The sequence below is a fragment of the Limanda limanda genome, chromosome 23 (assembly GCF_963576545.1).
Source record: "Limanda limanda chromosome 23, fLimLim1.1, whole genome shotgun sequence".
Classification (NCBI taxonomy): Eukaryota; Metazoa; Chordata; class Actinopteri; order Pleuronectiformes; family Pleuronectidae; genus Limanda; species Limanda limanda.
The window spans coordinates 8,097,522-8,118,590 of record NC_083658.1 but is presented as its reverse complement, the minus strand read 5'-3'; the positions used below and the strand labels follow the sequence as shown (position 1 = coordinate 8,118,590).

General features: G+C 39.2%; 2 protein-coding genes and 1 long non-coding RNA gene across 3 annotated transcripts; 1 reads left to right on the top strand and 2 right to left on the bottom strand.

Moving 5' to 3' along the window:
• Positions 1-2,248: 2,248 nt before the first annotated feature.
• Positions 2,249-11,980, bottom strand: LOC132996739 (zinc finger protein 350-like). Its single transcript, XM_061067092.1, has 2 exons — positions 11,683-11,980; positions 2,249-4,068 (listed from the first exon to the last, which is right to left on the bottom strand). The coding sequence occupies exons 1-2, from the start codon at positions 11,978-11,980 to the stop codon at positions 3,605-3,607; spliced, it is 762 nt and encodes a 253-aa protein (XP_060923075.1). The 3' UTR covers positions 2,249-3,604.
• On the top strand, positions 4,675-5,352 carry LOC132996749 (uncharacterized). Its single transcript, XR_009677131.1, has 3 exons — positions 4,675-4,835; positions 4,941-5,094; positions 5,216-5,352. It is a non-coding gene; the product is annotated as an uncharacterized LOC132996749 (long non-coding RNA).
• A 2,435-nt stretch (positions 11,981-14,415) lies between the features above and the next one.
• Positions 14,416-20,304, bottom strand: LOC132996736 (gastrula zinc finger protein XlCGF57.1-like). Its single transcript, XM_061067088.1, has 2 exons — positions 20,005-20,304; positions 14,416-16,253 (listed from the first exon to the last, which is right to left on the bottom strand). Exons 1-2 carry the CDS (start codon positions 20,300-20,302, stop codon positions 15,364-15,366), a joined length of 1,188 nt encoding a protein of 395 aa, XP_060923071.1. The 5' UTR covers positions 20,303-20,304; the 3' UTR covers positions 14,416-15,363.
• Positions 20,305-21,069: the final 765 nt, after the last annotated feature.

The following is a 21,069-nucleotide window of genomic DNA, read 5'->3' as shown; positions in this document are numbered from 1 at the left end:
AATTAAATTGAACAAATAGTATTCATGTTACATCGAAAGATAGATATTAGGATAGACAGAGAGAGCTTATGCCTGCTTATATTTTGAGTGTATTCCTTTTAAAAGCATATGAATTATTTAAAACTCTGCGTTGACGACATGAAAATATGAATGTAATAAATTTCCATGACTTCTTCCGAGAAATTTTTTCAAGCACTTTTCCAGGCCTGGAAATAAATATTTTACAATTCCATGACTTTTCCAGGTTTTTCATGACCGTAGGAACCCTGTGTTTGTCATTAACCGTCTTTAATGTCATCGAGGGCTCCTCCATCATCGCTGCTTCACTGTCCGTGTGTGTGAGTGTAATGCTGCGTTCCAGACGACTCATTTGTCAGATATTCTGACCTGAAATTGCCCAGCTCCGACTTCACGTCAAACGTAAACAAACATGTCTGACTGTGAGAAGCTGATTAATTGGTCTCGTGATGAGACAATTCAACTGTAGCCAGTGCAGCCTCCGTTCGTACAGAAGCAAAGAGGAGGAGGGCGACAACGCCATTATCTTTTTATTAGACTTTTATTCTTGGAAACACATTCAATACATAAAAGAGAACACACACTGTCATTGAATCTCACGAACCAAGAAACAATTGTTTTAAAACAAACATATTTAATCATATGAACAAGTTAAGAACACACATTCATACTGTGCAAAAAATACACTTTAACCTTAAAAGGACATGAAGGACATTATAAAAAATAGATAAATAATGTAGAAATCGGTAGAAACAAGATGTATAAACAAAAATCTTTCGTGTTATTCAATGAGTTATATATTTTCTAGGGACATAAAAACTGTTCATAGTCTACTTAAAAACAGTGAACTATGAATATGTATAATATGAATATCTGCTGATAAATCCTAAAAATCTTTTGTTAAAAAGGTTGCTAATTAATAATTTCTCTCCTTTGTGAATCCTCACGTCTCGTACAACAGGACTGAATCTTAAATTTCTTACCAGTCAGAGCAACTCAATTGGAAAAAACGATGTTACCGCAAATTAAACGCTGACAAATAGAAACGTCATTGAAAACTCTATTTAAAGATGTATGGAATGCAGCACACGCTGCATGTTGAATTTCAACCCTGCACTGTGCATTTCTCCATCACATGCACAGATAATTCCCAGCATCCTGCACACTACAGCAGGGCTATTGAGGCCACACTACTGCATTAGCCCACGGACTAGTCAGGTAAGTTTTGATGATATTACTGGGGAAATATATTAGCGTGCTGACTGAGGATAGTTCATCTGTTCATCTAGCCTATTTCTATTAATTTATCCATCAATTGTAAAATATTTTAGTTTAATTTAAGTACCAAGACAGTAAAGTAATATTCCATTACAACTAAAACTACAAAGACAGTAAAGTAGAAATAAACTGACCGTAAAACCAAAAATAAACAACAATTTCTGGGACTGAAAAGCAGTACTGAAGGGCACAACCATTTAAAATGACTCCAGAATACGTACATTTTCACCACTTTCTAATTTTCTGCAAATTTTGGTAAGAATTTGAGCATGTGAAAGCCCTCAAAAAGGCAATTCATTTGCCTGAAAAAATCCATTTCAATAGGGCCTCCTACGCTCTCCTACTGTTCGGTGCTCGGGCCTTAATTGATGATATTAATACTAATGATAATGCTTAAATTATAATTATATTAATGCTGCTACTACTACTACTACTTATAACATTATCTTTTCTTTCCCTGAAGCTGCTGTTTACACAAATATTGGATTCAAAATCTTTGCAATGACCCTTCCGGGGCTCCGTAGAACTTAAATAACTTGACTGACCTAAATTAGATTAGCTGAATATGAATTATCTGCCAAAAAATGGCAACAATCTTCATTTTTACTTGACCTTTTTAAGATGATAAATGATTTACTGTATTATTATTGTACCACAGAGAGGAATATGTTATCATTCAACCTTGGATGTTTTGCATTACTAAATCATCGACTTATTATTATAAAGTTCAGTTCAGAAAGTAAAATAACACTCAAAAAGAATACGTCATCGATAACTTTGAATTTTAATCCATTAAAAAGTTTTTAAAAGTTAACGAAATTAAATGACCAAACTCATCAATCAACAAACTATTAGAAATATAATTTTCATACTCGTGCTTATATTGATAAGAAACTGTTGTTGGTGATGAGGATGATAAAGTTCAGAAAGTCACAGAAGTCAAACCCAGTGATTGCAGAACTTAAACACGAAAAGATTTATTTAAGATCTCACAGATACAAAAAGCTTTTATTTTACTTTATTTTCAAAGAATAGCCCTTCTTTCATTTTTTTTTAACATTTCCTTACTTGCTTGAGGTATACAACGATTTATCCACGTCAGAAAGACCTGAGTGGGGCACAAAGAGAAGGACGTAGCATGGATGTGTTTTCTGCAGGTGTTAGTCGTGTGAAGAGAGGAAGGGACGCCACAGATGTGTAAACACTGAGAATTCAAAACGCCATTCAACCTTGATGTTTCAAAAAAATTTACATTTGGAGCTTTAAAATACACTTTTATTCTTGGAAACACATTCAATACATAAAGGAGAACACACACTGTCATTGAATCTCACGAACCAAGAAACCATTGATTTAAAAAACAAACATATTTAATCATATAAATTAGTTAAGAACACAAATTCATACTGTGCAAGGAACACACTTTAACCTATAAATGACATGAAGGACATTATGAAAGATAGATAAGTTATGTAGAGATCAGTAGAAACAAGATATATAAACACAAATCTTTCGTGTCATTAAATTAGTTGTATTTTCGAGGGACTAACAAACTGGTAATAGTCTATTAAAAACAGTGAACTATGAATATGTATAATATGAATATATGTGGATAAATTCTAAAAAATCTTTTGTTACAAAAGGTTGCAACTGAAAAATTTCTCTCCTTTATGAATCCTCACGTCTCGTACAATAGGACTGAATCTTAAATCTTTTACCAGTCAGAGCAATTAAACGATTTCTCTCCTGTATGACTCCTAGGGTTGCAAAGGGGTGGAAAATTTCCGGAAACGTTCCGGAAACCTTCCATGGCTCGGGAAATTGGGGAATTTTCAAAAAAAAGATGTTACCACAAATTAAACGCTGACCAATAGAAACGTCATTGTAAACTCTATTTAAAGAGGTATGGAATGCGGCACATGCTGCATGTTTAATGTCAACCGTGCACCGTGCATTTCTCCATCACATGCACAGATAATTCCCAGCATCCTGCACACAACAGCAGGGCTATTGAGGCCACACTACTGCACACTTTGAATATCCCCGGAATTTTGCAAGCCTAATGACTCCTCATGTGTGTTTTTAGACTGCCCCTTGCGTTAAATCTTTTACCACACTCAGAGCAACTAAACGGTTTCTCTCCTGTATGACTCATCATGTGTTTTTTTAGACCGCCCTTTCCGGTAAATCCTTTACCACACTCAGAGCAACTAAATGGCTTCTCTCCTGTATGACTCCTCATATGTGATTTCAGACTGCCCTTTTGGTAAAATCTTTTACCACATTCAGAGCAACTAAATGGCTTCTCTCATGAATGACGCCTCATATGAAAATTTAGATTGCTCCTTTGGTTAAACCTTTTACCACATTCAGAGCAACTAAATGGCTTCTCTCCTGTATGACTCCTCATATGTGATTTCAGATTGCCCTTTTGGTTAAATCTTTTACCACACTCAGAGCAACTAAAAGGTTTCTCTTTCTCTAGATTGCCCCTTAGGTTCCCTCTTCTCTCACTCGGATGAAGCTTTGACGATTTCTGTTCCTCTTCATCTTCTTCACTCTTCACAGCGACAGGAGTCAATGTGAACTTGATATCAGCCTCCTCCAGTCCTTGAAGCTGCTGTCCATCCTGATTGGTCCACGGTTCCTCCTGTACCTCTTTAATGTGGAGGGGCTCTGGGTCCTCCTGGTCCACAAGGGGGCTCCACTGCTGCTGCTGAGGGGGAACCTCTTCTTTATTCACCATCAGTTGCTGGATGTCTGCAGGACACCCTGAAACACAAATACACACGTTTATCATTTCAGAGTTTCCTTAAGTGTTGTGTCGCTTGTAATCGACTGTCGTGATTTTTTAACGATCACATTCAGGAAGTAGAGATGTTGAGGTTGTTTACAGTTGCAGGGTTCCCCCAAGAAAACTTGCTAAGCCAGGTGGTAGGGTCGCTAGAGAAGCCGACCGACTGGCTATCTCACTTTCTCTGTCACTCATACACTGGAAAGAATAAACATACATAAACATTGAAAATACACCCAGGGGTAGGCAACCTTTACATTTTTGTCCAGAGCCACAAAACACATTTTTGCCTTATAAGTGGAGGAGCCTATACAAATTTCTTAAAAGTATGCTGTTGTGTTTTCTGTTGGAGAATTTGAGAACCTAAAAATGTATTCAGGCTCACAGAATTGAAAAGTGAAGATTGAATTGTTGAAAAAGTAAGTTATTAATTTCCGTATTACTATAATTTATATATTTGTATATATGTATATTTTGCCAAAACAACAGGGAGCCACTGGAGAGAGGAGATTGGAGCGCAAGCGGCAGGCCACTGACCACTTATATACATTACCTGCTTCCCCTAAGGCTATAAAGGTCAAACTTGAAGAAGCCTCAGCGAGAGTGAGGAAACTGCAGCGGGAGAAGACTAATGCCTTTAGGAGAGAAAATAGGGCCAAGAACAACATGCAGGCTCTTCTGGAGAAACTGAAGGAGAAAAATCTCATCAACTAAGAGCTGAAAGACGAGCTTGAATGCTACTCAGGTAAAATAATAAAACAAATATTTTGTGTATTGTATGTTCTTTGTTGGCTTCCTAGTTACTATTAAAAGGAGACCTACTGAATCACTGTTGCTAATTCAATTTCAGATCTTCCGGTTCATCTCCTGTCGAGGCAGGGCGTAGAGTACACCAAGGCCCAGAGAGATTTTGCCCTTACGCTCCATCTGCATGGTCCAAAGGCATATCACTACCTGAGAGATACTCTGCATATTCACCTGCCACATCCCAGTTCATTACAAAGGTATTCTTCGTGATGTCTAATTTTACACTGAATTACATTAAGCACTACAGACAATATAGGGATGCTTGGGTCAGTGGTTAAATGGCTACGTGGTTAAATGTCTACTTTTTAATTTTGCAAGGTGGCTGAGCTCTCTTGATGCCAGACCTGGTCTCAATAAAATGATGTTGGACATGCTGGAAAGACGGCGTCAGGAAGATGAGGTCAAATACGGATGTGTCACTCTGATGCTGGATGCCATTTCCATCAAAAAACACGTTCAACATGATCCTCAGACACAAACAATGTTTGGTTATGTGGACATGGGGGATCGATTGAATGAGACTGACATAGCTTCCGAGGCTCTTGTGATTATGGTGGTTGGGCTTCAAGGTTATTGGAAAGCTCCAATTGCATATTATTTCACACCACAATCACAGAAAGTGTTAGTAGAACATGCATTAGAAGAGCTGCATCATCGTCAGATAAGGGTGGTGTGCATGACAATGGATGGTCATGCATCAAATGTCAGTATGTGCTCCCAACTTGGGTGCGATCTAAAAGCAGACCCCTGTAAGCCCTTGAAGACCCATTTCCCAGATCCAGTAACCCATGACAATGTTTTTGTTATGATGGACGCTTGCCACATGCTGAAGTTGACAGGCAATATGTTGCAGGTACATGCTCATTATTGCCTATCTTCTCTGGTTGACTGTTCTGCTTTTTATATATTTTGATTGTATTTACATAATTGTGCAGACTATGGTGCTTTACAGTTGACGTGTGCATTATTCTGCAGGCATACAGCCCAATTAGAAGCATAACTGGCAGTATCAATTGGATGTACATAGTTCAGCTGAACAATGTCCAAAAGAAAAGACTACATGCTGCCAACGGAGTCACAGATAAGCATGGGAACTTTGCTAATCAGAAGATGAAGGTATGTTTGCATGATGATTTATGTATAGAGGGCCGCAATAGAAATGGGCTCTAGGGCTTTATTGTGTTTTTATTAGGGCTGGGCAAGTTAACTCGTTTTAATCGAGTTAACTCATCACTTATTTAAATCAGACAATTATTTTATCTCGCATTAACTCAGGTTTGATTATTTATTGTTTTATTGTGAAAGTCAGGCTTTTATTTTCTGAAAGTCTGTTGCTGACTGCTGCGGAACCGGAAAAAAGAAAATAATTGGCGGATACACAACCATGGATAAGGGTACGGAGCTTTTACATGGCCATTTTCATTTTAAAGTTCTTCAAGACGGCGGAGTCAACAGAACCAAAGTAATTTGTAACCACTGCCAAGGTGAATTTTCTTATCACCGGAGTATTTCCAGTCTAAAATATCACCAAAATGCAAAACACACAGTTGATATCAGCAAATCACTCAACGAAACAGCGAGCGGAGCGAGGCTTCGGCAGACTAGGCTAGACGCAGGGAGGAGTATACATTTTTCATAACGAAGAGAATAACATTAATGCACTGACAGTGGCATTGAGCTTTAATTTTGTATTTGCTTTGATAACATTGTTAAGTTGAGATTTACACTGAATATTTTATTAGGGTTAGGGTTAACCCTAACCCTATCTGCTACTGTATTAAATGCTGATGTTAAAAGTGTTTGCACAACAAATGTTATGGCACTTTCGTTCATATGGCAGAACATTGAAAATAAAATTGCGCTATAGACTACTTTTTAATTCATTATTGGATTTTGCGTATACAAATGCGATTAATCGTGATTAATCAGGGAAATCATGCGATTAATCGCGATTAAAACTTTTAATCGTTGCCCAGCCCTAGTTTTTATACTTTTTGATGATTTATGCATCTTGTAGCGCTATAATGTGCTCTTCATTTCTCCTTATAAACTCAATCAAGGTCTCCCTGGCTGCTCAGACTTTGAGTAACTCTGTGGCAGTGGCGCTACGCACCTTGCAGGACGTGGGCTATGCAGAGTTCAAAGGTTGTGAGGCTACTTCAGAATTTATTAAGGTAATGCAGCTAGGGATTTGCATCGTTGACAAAAAACATTTCCCAACATTGTACTGTTCTTACCAACATTTGAGTGATAATTGCTTTAACCCCTTTAACCCTTTAACACCCACCCTCCCTTAGTAGTTGATCTGTTGGTCAGCTACCCCCAAAACAAGGTTGTTAAATGTGAATGCCACCAGGATTAACCCGTCTCATAACAGTAGGTATTGCATGGTCTGCATGTTAAGTTGTGAATTGATTCAAGAAGGCTTAGTGTCCTAAAAGTAATTTTAAGGATCCTGAATCTCACACTGATTATACTTTAAGGTCAGGGATGCAAACTAGTTCCCCTGGGAAGTGCTGCTCTGGGAGCATTCACTATTCTCACCCTATACTGTTAGTTTGCATCCCTGCTTTCTTGTGTCCTGTTTTGGCAGAATCATCATAGTAATACAATATTTGCTTTTGAAGGTTCCTCTCTGTCCGGGGCTACATCATAAATATTGACACGTTGCTGTCGATGGTTCCTGTGCTGCTTGAAGGACAGCGATATGTCTTGACCTACAGATTCAGCCAGGACCACTTGGAACTTCTCTTTAACTCCATCACAGCATCCGGTAGGGTTCATAATTTATATTTAACAGCCGCAACACTAAATGACACAAAGCTTCAGCAAATGCTTGTACTGTTTTCAGTTGGTCGGTCCATATGTTGTTGTTTTTTTCATTTTTGGTAAAATGTGTTTTCTGAAGACATATACATTACCTCGAAGTGTCACAAACTTTTTTGAGTATTTAGAAAAATGTCTGTGTGTTTGACTATCTGTTTGCAGAATTTATCTCCACTGATACAGTCTGAATTGTTTGAAAATGTCATTCAACTTAATTTATGTGGAAAGATCATTCAGGGGTGGCTAGTTCTAATTTGTCTTTTTTTTAAGCATAAAACATTTTAAAGCATATATTGAATATCTGTGTAATATACTTGTATATCTTGTGTTTTTTTTAAGATGGCTGGAATAACAACCCCAGTGCCAGCCAATTCAAATACATATTTAGGAAGCTGATGAACCCGGTGTGGAGTTGTCAAACCATGCAGAGGCAATGTAACAGTGCAGGATGATACAGAGTCCCTACCAGCGGTCATTGACACCTCTGTAAGCCTGTCGGCTGTAGATATGTCCTTTGCAGCAGGAGGAGAAGAAGATCTTCCATCCCCGTTTGCTGACATTCCAGCCCTAATACATGACCACAGCTACCTTCCTGTCAGCTTCGATGGTCTTGTGGACAATGCTCTCGTGTACATTTCAGGTAAAGGCTGACTGAATGTCGATTTTGCCTATAACCGATAGAGCCAATCGTCAAAGCTGTGGGAAAACAATGTGACGACAGTCCAAAAAGAGACATGTCCCCTTAATTTCCCCATGCTTATTATAAGTTATGATATTATTATACTAACTCAAATTTCAGGATTTGTTGTGCGACGGGCACTGAAGAAGCTGTCCTGTGATGTCTGCCGTGCCAGCCTGGTGACAGACGCTGCATCTGCCATCAAGGACCAGAGCTACCACCTGCTGTCACTAAGAAACAATGGAGGCCTGGTGATTCCATCAGAGGGCACAGTGAGGGTCATCAGGGCAGCAGAGTGGGTCATTCGCCAGGCATCATCGAGTTTCGCACGATCACAGCCAATCAAACTGCTGGAGGTCATGTACATTGTGCGGAAGAGGATCAGGTCAGAGGATGTGTTTGTGCTTGGGGAGCACATCAGCGACAAGCAGTATGGTATAGACAGCCACCACCATACGCTGCTAACATTAGTTGTGTCCCTGTTCTTTAAGCTAAGTCCACATCACAAAAATTACTACACTGGGCTTACGGAGCAATAACATGAGACACAAGCTCAATAAAATACTCCTTTTCAAAGGGCATTAGCCCAATGTTACGACCCTGGTGGGTCTCTCTGTTCGCCCGCCTATTTTTGCTGCGTCTCTCTCTGATCTTTGGCAACTGCACTGTGGTCACCCCACAGATGACTGATGTTTGCACAGTCAGCCAAACCACATGGAGATGGTGGTTAGTTATTGTGTGTGTGTGTGTGTGTGTGTGTGTGTGTATTAGGGGTGCAACGATTAGTCGACGTCGTCGACAAAAATCGATGACCAAAATAGTCGCCGACGAATTTACTCGTCGATGATTCGTTGGTGACGTCAGAGCGCGTGTTTCTCGTGCCGCGCAGCGGAACTAAACGGCGTTTTACCGGAGGTGCTGATGGAAGTACCTGAGGAGTGAGCCATCTCGCTCCCTTCCTATCTCTGAAAGTCGCGCATGTGCAATAGCGACGAAACATGGACCAATGTCGGCGTCCGCTGCCGCGCGCAGTCGCGCACCAGGAAGTAAAAAGTTCGGGAGAACTTCACTCTTAACATGGCCCGAGAAAAACTACCTGCAGAATCTGTACAGCGGACCTGCTCTCCAGGGCAGCAGGACACGCGCATTTGAGGATGAGGCACATTTGACTTCGTAATGGAGACTATGCAGACTCGCTTCTGTCAGATGTTATATATACACGTATATATCTGCGCGCAGGATTCTAGAATCCATTACAAAAATATGGTTTAAACTTTTTTTTAACGAGTTTAAAAGCGAAATGTTATCCTATTGCCTGACAAACGTCTTGTTTTAATCAAAATGATTAAGTCTGAAGAAGACTAGTTTCGTTTGTTGATGTTTTTATTAATTTCCCTGTCCTTTTTTGTTAACACGAAAAATGGATACTTGATTTTTAATTTATTTTTAGTACCAGCACTTGGCCTGTTCTTGGTTCACAGTAAAAAGGGATACTTAAATTTAAATTAATTTTTTTTATTAGCACTTTGCCTGTCCTTGGTTTTAAATGGACAAAAACTTGATTTTTCTTTGCTTTTGTGTCAACAGTACCCTTATATGCAGCAAAGTTTATTAAAAGACATTTTTTATAATGAAGTATCTATCTTTATTGTCTTTATTTTCAGTCATCACATGCCTTGAACAACCTCAAGCTAAATTTAAAAGCTGCTTGCTAAATAATAGCTATTGAGAATTTGTGTCATTCATAATCCGATTAGTCGATTAAACGTTTCAATAATCGGTGACTAATCGACTATCAGAATAGTCGTTAGTTGCAGCCCTAGTGTGTATATGTATATATAGTAATGTAATGTTATTCACTGTTATGGGGTTTTGCCTGAAACAACTTGCAGATTGGAGGCTGAGGGATGTGGATCTTTGGAGGCAGCAGCAGATACTATGGTGTCTCAGCACACTGCAATTCAAGAAAACACATGCAAATAGAAAAGAAACCAAAGCTGTTGGCTAACTGGTGTACCGGTCAGGTAGTACTCATGATTCTAAATCAGGCCAAGCTAATATGTATGATGTACTTATCCATTAATTAACATCTGGCCAGGTACCACAGATGAAACTTATCCTCTTGACTAACTCTGACATATTTACAGTGTTATTAATGTGCATAGTCCATGATTAATACCTAAATAAAATATAAAGTGACAGTTTAACCCACCTCACAAAATAATTCCAGTTATGGTGGTATAAATAAAACTAAGAACAGCAGCATATTCTCATACTATAGTACCTCAAAGCAGCTATTTAAACGATTTATTGATTATCAGTTTAGTTCTGTCGATGTTTGCATTGACATCCATGTGTCTTTGTGGAAAACAACGTTTGCTCTGTGGCGTTCCACCACCACAGATAGAAGGGAGATATGTCTCTGTGATTTGAGATAACTGGGCTTTTAACATACAGCAGGAAACCTTTTGGAGTTTAGTCTGAAGTTACATTAGTAATAATAACAACCTCTGATATGATGATAATATTAACAGTCTCGTCTTCTGGCCTGTGTTTCTGATCAGACATCCACCGACATGTCTGTTAGACTGAAGCGCTTTACTCTCCCTCAGTAACAAAAAAGATCCATGTAACCTGTGTGTGTCAGTGTGTGAGAGAGAGAGTGTGTGTGTGTTGTGTGATTGAATTGTACCACTTTGCTATCAGCAGAAATCAATGCTCTTGTGCTACATGATGGCTCTATAGTGAAAGCTGTAGCAATGAGTGTGTGTATCTCTGTACGCATGTGTGTGTCTCTCTGTGAGGTAGTGTGTGTGTCACTTGTTTAAACTAAACATGTAATAACTCAAATTATTTTATTATATTAGTAATATTCCTATAATAAAAGTATACATATATCTCATGTTGCCATCCTGTATGTTCAGTTTTAGTAGCCTTTATATTGATTTGACATAAATACCTTGTGCATGTGTGTATTTATTGCACCTATCTGTTTTGTTTAATGTTATTTTCATATGAAAACCCATGGTTATAATTATAATTATTCATAAGTATACCTCTATGTAAAGGGTGGGGACAGTGTCGTAACCTCATCTCTCACGTTTATAACAAACCAATCCGTTAAAAATTGAGTAAATTATGGTTATTTACCACTACCAACACAATGTTATGGGTGAGCGCGCTGCTCCGCAGCAAGATGGCCGCCATGTGGTGACGTTCGTCTCCGTTGGCCGGCAACGCGGCCGAGACATGTAGTGTTTATATCTATGTAGGGACTGACCTGCTCTGTGCAGCCGGACTACGGGCTGCATCGCGGCATCGAGCAGCCTCCTCTGGCGGCTGATCTCCAGCTGGGACTGCTCCACTCGGTCCTCGCGTCTGTCCTCGTACTCTGCCACTGTTTGCTCAAAGACCGCGAGGATCTCCTCCCCAGTCGCCATTAGCCGCTCGGTTAGCATCGCTCTCAGCTCCGGGACTTGAGCCCGTCCTCCTCCTTTCTCCACCTGAAGCAGGAAGTCCTCAGCGGCAGCGCTGATCCGCTCATGTACCGACACCCGCAGCAGCTGCGCGGCGGCCATGTTCCTCCTCTCTGAGCACATCGAGGCTCTGAGGGGACAAAGAGATCGAGCGGCCGGAAACCAGAGACTCCGAGCTTCGAGCCAGCAGTGACCCCTGTTGGACGAAGAGGAAACGAAAGTACTAATACTGCACGGTAGAAATACTCTGTATTTCATGCACTTGTAAAACAAGTGCGAAAGTATAAGCAACAAAATAAACTTAACCAATGGTGGAAGAAGAATTCGGATCATTCACTGAGGTAAAAGTACAGTAAAGTAATATTCCATTACAAGTAAAAGCACTAAGACAGTGAAGTAGAAATACTCAATAATTAAATTAAACCTACTCCATCCGTAAAACCAAAAATAAACAACAATTTCTGGGACTGAAAAGCAGCACTGAATGGGCCTGCCCATTTAAAATACCTCCAGAAAATACGTCAATTTTCACCACTTTCAAAATTTTCTGCAAATTTTGGTAAGAATTTGAGCATGTGAAAGCCCTCAAGAAGTAAATTAATTTGCCTGAAAAGAAAAAAAAACAATTTCAATAGGGTCTCCTACTGTTCGGTGCTCGGGCCCTAATTAATGATATTAATACTAATGATAATACTTAAAATAATAATTATATTAATATTGCTACTACTACTACTAATAAAATTATCCTTTCTTCCCCTGAAGCTGCTGTTTACACAAATATGGGATTTAAATCTTTGCCGTGACCCTTCTGGGGCTCTGTAGAACATAAATAAATTGACTGAATTATCTGCCTAAAACTGCAACAATGTTCATTTTTACTTAACCTTTTTAAGATGCTAAATCATTTACTGTATTATTATTAGGGTTGCAAAATTCCTGGAATTTTCAAAGTTGGAAACTTTCCATGGGAATTAACGGGAATTAACAGGAATAAACGGGAATATACGGGAATTAACGGGAATTAACGGGAATAAACTGGAAATGTTGTGGGTAATTTATACTAACTGTATTTACCTTGTCATATACAGACATAAATATAAACATTTTGTTTTGTCATAGGCTGATTTGAGCCCTGAGGAAACTCTGGGCACTTGACTATATGCTTCTGCATCTTTGTGTCATTCTTAACATAGGTCTTTGCACAGTATTTGCAAATGTACACAGCCTTTCCTTCTACATTGGATGGGGTGAAATGTCTCCACACATGAGAAGGTGCACGTGGCATTGTTCTGTAGAATAAGATGAGAAAAAAGTTTGTAAAAAACACTAATGCAATGCCAGAGATATAAATAGTTAGCCAAACAATTGGAATCATCTGTAAACATATTTTACAATTGATGGATAAATCAATGGAAATAGGCAAGATGAACAGATGAACAATCCTCAATCAGCATGCTAATATATTTTCCCGAGTAATATCATCGAAACTTACCTGACTAGTCCTGCACACTACAGCAGGCCTCAATAGCCTTGCTGTAGAGTGAAGGATGCTGGGAGTTATCTGTGCATGTGATGGAAGAATGCACAGTGGAGGCTTGAAACTCAACATGCAGCGTGTGATGCATTCCATACATCTTTAAAATAGAGTTTTGAATGATGTTTTTATTGCTCAGCCTTTAATTTGCATAGTTTTGTTTTTTTCAAAATTCCCAGCTTAATATTCCCGTGGAAAGTTTCCGGAAATTTACCGGAAACTTTCCGCCCCTTTGCAACCCTAATTATTATTATACCACAGAGAGGGATCTGTTATCATTCAACCTTGGATGTTTTGCAACACTAAATCGACTTATTATTATAAAGTTCAGTTCAGAAAGTAAAATAACACTCAAAAAGAATACATCATCAATAACTTGGATTTTAATCCATTCAAAAGTTTAAAAGTTAACGAAATTAAATGGCCAAACTCTTGATCAACAAACTATTAGAAATATAATTGTCATACTCGTACTTATATTGATAAAAAATCTGTTGTTGGTGATGAGGATGATAAAGTTCAGAAAGTCACGTAAGTCAAAACCAGTGATTGCAGCACTTAAACACAAAAAGATTTATTTAAGTTCTCACAGATATAAAATATGTTTTATTTTATATTATTTTCAAAGAATAGCCCTTCTTTCATTTTTTAAAAACATTTTCTTACTTGCGTGAGGTATACAACGATTTATCCATGTCAGAAAGACCTGAGTGGGGCACAAAGAGAAGGACGTAGCATGGATGTGTTTTCTGCAGGTTTTTGTCGTGTGAGGAGAGGAAGGGACCGACAGATGTGTAAACACTGAGAATTCAAAACGCCATTCAACCTTGATATTTCAAAAAAATGCAATTTGGAGCTTTAAAATACACTTTTATTCTTGGAAACGCAGTCAATACATAAAGGAGAACACACACTGTCATTGAATCTCACGAACCAAGAAACCATTGATTTAAAACAAACGTATTTAATCATATGAACTAGTTAAGAACACAAATTCATACTGTGCAAGGAACACACTTTAACCTAAAAATGACATGAAGGACATTATGAAAAATAGATAAGTTATGTAGAGATCAGTAGAAACAAGATATATAAACACAAATCTTTCGTGTCATTAAATTAGTTATATTTTCTAGGGACTTACAAACTGGTAATAGTCTTTTTAAAACAGTGAACTATGAATATGTATAATATGAATATCTGCAGATAAATTCTAAAAAATCTTTTGTTACAAAAGGTTGCAACTGAATCATTTCTCTACTTTATGAATCCTTACGTCTCATACAATAGGACTGAATCTTAAATCTTTTACCAGTCAGAGCAACTAAACGATTTCTCTCCTGTATGACTCCTAGGGTTGCAAAGGGGTGGAAACTTTCCGGAAACCTTCCATGGCTCGGGAATTTTGAGAATTTAAAAAAAAAGAAGTTACCGCAAATTAAACGCTGACCAATAGAAACGTCATTGTAAACTCTATTTTAAAGATGTATGGAATGCAGCACACGCTGCATGTTGAATTTGAACCGTGCACTGTGCATATCTCCATCACATGCACAGATAATTCTTTAGCTAACTATTTATATCTCTGGCATTGCATTAGTGTTTTGTACAAGCTTTTTTATCATCTTTTTCTACAGAACAATGCCACGTGCACCTTCTCATATGTGGAGACATTTCACCCTAGCCAATGTAGAAGGAAAGACTGTGTACCTTTGCAAATACTGAGCAAAGACCTATGTTAAGAATGCCACAAAGATGCAGAAGCATATAGTCAAGTGCCCAAAGTTTCCTCAGGGCTCAAATCAGCTTATGACAAAACAAAATGTTTATATTTATGTCTGTGTATGACAAGGTAAATACAGTAAGTGTAAATTACCCACAATTTCCAGTTTATACCCATTAACTCCCATGGAAAGTTTCCAACTTTGAATATTCCCTGAATTTTTCAAGCCTAATGACTCCTCATGTGTTTTTTTAGACTGCCCCTTGCAGTAAATCTTTTACCACACTCAGAGCAACTAAACGGCTTCTCTCCTGTATGACTCCTCATATGTGTATTTAGATTGCTCCTTTGGTTAAATCCTTTACCACACTCAGAGCAACTAAATGGCTTCTCTCCTGTATGAAGCCTCATATGATTATTTAGAGTGTCCCTTTCGGTAAATCTGCTACCACACTCAGAGCAACTAAATGGCTTCTCTCCTGTATGAAGCCTCATATGTTTATTTAGATTGCCCTTTCCGGTAAATCTTTTACCACACTCAGGGCAACTAAATGGCTTCTCTCCTGTATGACGCCTCATGTGATAATTTAGATTGCCCCTGTGGTCAAATCTTTTACCACATTCAGAGCAACTAATTGGCTTCTCTCCTGTATGACGCCTCATATGTGATTTCAGATTGCCCTTTTGGTAAAATCTTTCACCACACTCAGAACAACTAAACGGCTTCTCTCCTGTATGACGCCTCATATGTGTATTTAGATTTCTCTTTTGGTTAAATCTTTTACCACAATCAGAGCAACTCAATGAGTTACCTTTCTTTAGATTGCCCCTTAGGTTCCCTCTGTTCTCCTTCGTCTCCCTCAGATGAAGGTTTGACGATTTAAGTTTCTCTTCACATTCTTCACTCTTCACAGCGACAGGAGTCAATGTGAACTTGATATCAGCCTCCTCCAGTCCTTGAAGCTGCTGTCCATCCTGATTGGTCCACGGTTCCTCCTGTTCCTCTTTAATATGGGGGGGCTCTGGGTCCTCCTGGTCCACAAGGGGGCTCCACTGCTGCTGCTCAGGAGGAACCTCTTCTTTAATCACCATCAGTTGCTGGACGTCTGCAGGACACCCTGAAACACAAATACACAAGTTTATCATTTCAGAGTTTCCTTAAGTGTTGTGTCGCTTGTAATCGACTGTCGTGATTTTTTAACGATCACATTCAGGAAGTAGAGATGTTGAGGTTGTTTACAGTTGCAGGGTTTCCCCCAGAAAACTTGCTAAGCCTGGTGGTAGGGCCGCTAGAGAAGCCGACCGGCGGCCGACCAACGGCCGACCGTGTTTAGTAAAAAAAAAAAATGTTAAAAGTTGACAGGAATTTTGAAATTATGACAATTATGTGTTATTGTTAGACATTTATTAACAATACTTATTAACAATACATAATACAGTTTACAAACACAAAAAAATAATAAATAAACCCTAACCCTCAGGATATCAGACACTCCTTCAACACAGTGTTTTACTGAACATACGTCAAAACCAAACATAAACATAAACCCAGTCCGTTTCATTATTAGGCTGCAGCTATATGTTTTTATTTATTTCAAAATATGGTACTTCTTATTTCATACATTTTCCAAAAATATGGGGAGGACTCAAATAGCCCTACAAAGTTCTGTGTTTAATTTATTTCAAAGTACAGCCGTGGCCAAAAGTTTTGAGAATGACACAAGTATTGGTTTTCACAAAGTGTGTTGCTTCAGTGTTTTTAGATATTTTTATCAGATGTTACTATGGTATACTGAAGTATAATTACAAGCATTGTGTCAAAGGATTTTATTGAGAATTACATTAAGTTTCTGCAAAGAGTCAATATTTGCAGTGTTTACCCTTCTTTTTCAAGACCTCTGCATTTCACCCTGGCAAGCTGTCAATTAACTTCTGACTGATGGCAGCCCATTCTTGCATAATCAATGCTTGAACTTTGTCAGAATTTGTGGGTTTTTGTCTGTCCACCTGCCTATTGACGATTTACCACAAATTCTCAATGGGATTAGGGTCTGGGGAGTTTCCTAGCCATGGACCCAGAATTTCAATGTTTTGTTCCATTCCATTTTGGTACCATTCTTTATTCATGGCTGTGTTCTAAGCAAAATTGTTGGTGAGCCCACTCCCTTGGCTGAGAAGCAACCCCACACATGACTGGTCTCAGGATGCTTTACTGTTGGCACGACACAGGACTGATGGTAGCGCTCACCTTTTCTTCTCCAGACGAGCTTTTTTCCAGATGCCCCAAACAATCAGAAAGGGAATTCATCAGAAAAAGGCGCTCTGAAGCCTTTTACACAACAATTGAACCTCTCTCCTTTTCTTACTGTTCTTGATGATCCGATAAATGGTAAATTTAGGTGCAATTTTACTAGCAGCAATATCCTTGCCTGTGAAGCCCTTTTTGTGCAAAGCAATCATGACTGCACATGTTTCCTTGCAGGTAACAATGGTTAACAGAGGAAGAACAATGATTTCAAGCACCACCCTCCTGTTAAAGCTTCAAGTCTGCTATTTTGTCTCAATCAGCATGACAGAGTGATCTCCAGACTTTTCCCTGTCAACACTCTCACCTGTGTTAGCAAGAGAATCACTGACATGATGTCAGCTAGTCCCTCTGTGGCAGGGCTGAAATGCAGTGGAAATGTTTTTTTTGGGGGATTTAGTTCATTTTCGTGGCAAAGAGGGACTTTGGGACTTAATTGAAATGCATCTGATCACTCTTCATAACATTTGTGAGTATAAGCAAATTGCCATTATAAAAACTGAAGCAGCACTTTGTGAAAATGTATATTTGTGTCACTCAAAACTTTTGGCCACGGCTGTAGGTCGTCACTTGCCTGTGTATTTTGTTGCTTGTCTGTTTGAGTAGCTAGCTGAAAGCAAAGAAGTAGTAGGCTTACCTTTTATTGGTAACCTAACTGTTACGGTTCATTGTTTCTGAAATAAGAGGCTTGACTGCTACGTTCACAGCAAACTTGAGTCCTTGTTTACCTGAAATGTGCACTTTTACTTTGTACCGCCCTGTTCTGCAATTTTTTTTCAATTAAATAAAACATTTGCATAAAGCAAGCCAATCTACTTTTCCATGTTGATAAAAGCATTAAAACGAAAAAAAAATGATGGAAAAAAATAAATGAAGGGACATTTAGAATAGATACAAATTTGCGATTAATCGTGAGTTAACTATGACATAAATGTGATTAATCGCGATTAAATATTTTAATTGTTTGACGGCACTAGTTATTATAAGTCATGGTGGGAAGGCCATATATCTGGCCCAAACTGCTCCTGCCCCCAGGGCCGGTCTTTCCTACAGGCGACATAGGCGGTTGCCTAGGGCGCCACTCAGAGGGGGGCGCCAAAAACTGCACCCAGCAAAAAAAAAACAAAAAACTATATATATAAAAAAAAAATGTTTGCGCCCCCTTCTATATGTGGTATGCCCCAAAATATTGTATTTAATGACTTTAACAGTAATTAAAGATTATTCCTACTTATATACGTGTTAGTCACGTGGTTTATGTTTCATTAGAGAAATCAGTAAACGACCGCAGCACTCAGGTGGAACGTTTGGCACGGGAGCAGTTGCACCCCGGACTGTCTCTCTGGGGGTAATGTCCTCCCACATGCCAGATGCAGTCTGGATGAGGAACGGAATGCTCTGTGTCTTAATTGCTGCTGCATTCATCCTGTATTCTACGGGTTAGTAGTGGGTGAGAGTCACCTACGTTAGCTCCTAAAGCTTCGCTTGATCACCACGAGTGTCATTGAGACATATTAATATCGTTTTGATTGTCTACTTAGACTGGTAAAAACTTAGAAACTCCGCTGTGCAGTGGGACACTCGCGCCAATAGGTGGGCGGGGCTACATTCGCCTTTATAGGTGTTTATTTGACCTGCGCTTCGTCTTGCAGGCGGGTCGAGATAGTATATTGTTTACTTTAGACAGTGTGTAGTTCAGCTCCGACACAAACAGACTATGTAATTAAGTCATGTATTGTTATTGTGCCTTATAAGACCAGTTATAAGCCAATGTTCAATAGGTCTATATTGTAAATGTTTATATTTCTTTATGAGTGATAATGTTTGAAGTAAAGAGACACCATAATAATTGAATGTATGTTTTATGCACTTTAAAATGCAGTTGCACTCAGAGAAATGCTTGTACTTGAAATTGTGTTTAATTTGAATAAGATGCAGTCTGGATGAGGAACTGAAGGCTCCATATCGTTATTGCTGCTCCATTCATGCTGTATACTTTGTTGCTGTGGTATTAACATTAGGGTAAAATGAGCCAAAAATCGAAAACGGTGTTGTCAGAACATGCTAGCACATTGAGGCTTATGGTTAGAGTGTGTGTGTCCAAGCAACTTCGACGAAGAAATACACAATTTTTTACGTTTTTGTGGAAAATCGTTTTGAAAAAATATTTTTTTTTTTTTTTTTTTTTGGGGGGGGGGCGGGGGGCGCCAGGAGTGGAGCTTGCCTAGAGCGCCAAATGTGCTAAGGCCGGCCCTGCCTGCCCCCACCCTCCTACTTTATTGTTTGGAGTTTCAGTTCTAATGCCATCTTCACAGATACACACACAACCTCAAATTTAAAATCCCAACACAAGACATGTGGGTCAAACTCAGAGAAATGTGTCCAGACTTTCTGTTTCATACATGAGCAACACAGCATCAAATCCTTCTCATTATTCAGCTGGAGCAGCAGACAGAGACCGGAAGTGTCGAATTAACTCCGCTGCTCGGGCTGATGCTAGCTAACGTTAGCATGTTAGCGGTTCCTCTAGGGACTCATAGACATATATCTATGTAGGGACTGACCTGCTCTGTGCAGCCGGACTACGGGCTGCATCGCGGCATCGAGCAGCCTCCTCTGGCGGCAGATCTCCAGCTGGGACTGCTCCACTCGGTCCTCGTGTCTGTCCTCGTACTCTGCCACGGTTTCCTCAAAGACCGCGAGGATCTCCTCCCCAGTCGCCATTAGCCGCTCGGTTAGCATCGCTCTCAGCTCCGGGACTTGAGCCTTTCCTTCTCCTTTCTCCACCTGCAGCAGGACGTCTTCAGCGGCAGCGCTGATTCGCTCATGTACCGACACCCGCAGCAGCTGCACGGCGGCCATGTTCCTCCTCTCTGTGCACATCGAGTCTCTGAGGGGACAAAGAGATCGAGCGGCCGGAAACCAGAGACTCCGAGCTTCGAGCCAGCAGCGACCCCTGTTGGACGAAGAGGAAACGAAAAGTAATAATACTGCACAGTAGAAATACTCTGTTACAAGTTCTACAGTATAAGCAACTAAATAAACTTAACTAGTGGTGGAAGTAGAATTCGTATCATTCACTGAGGTAAAATTAACAACACAGTAAATGAATATTCCATTACAAGTAAAAGTACTAAGACAGTGAAGTAGAAATACTCAATAATTAAATTGAACAAACAGTATTCATGTTACATCGAAAGATAGATAGATGGATAGATGAATAGACGGATAGACAGAAAGAGCGTATGCCTGCTTATATTTTGAGTGTATTTCTTTTAAAAGCATATTTATTATTTAAAACTCAGCGTAAATGAACGACATGAAAATATTAATACAACAAATTTCCATGACTTCGCCAAAACTTTTAGGATTCAATTTTTTTCAAGCACTTTTCCAGGTCTGGTTATAAATATTTTACAATTCAATGACTTTTCCAGGTTTTTCATGACCGTAGGAACCCTATGTTTGACATTAACCGACATCGCTGCTTCACTGTCCGTGTGTGTGAGTGTAATGCTGCGTTCCAGACGACTCATGTGTCAGATATTCTGACCTGAAATTGCCCAGTTCCGACTTCACGTCAAACGTAAACGAACATGTCGGACTGTGAGAAGCTGATTAATTCGTCT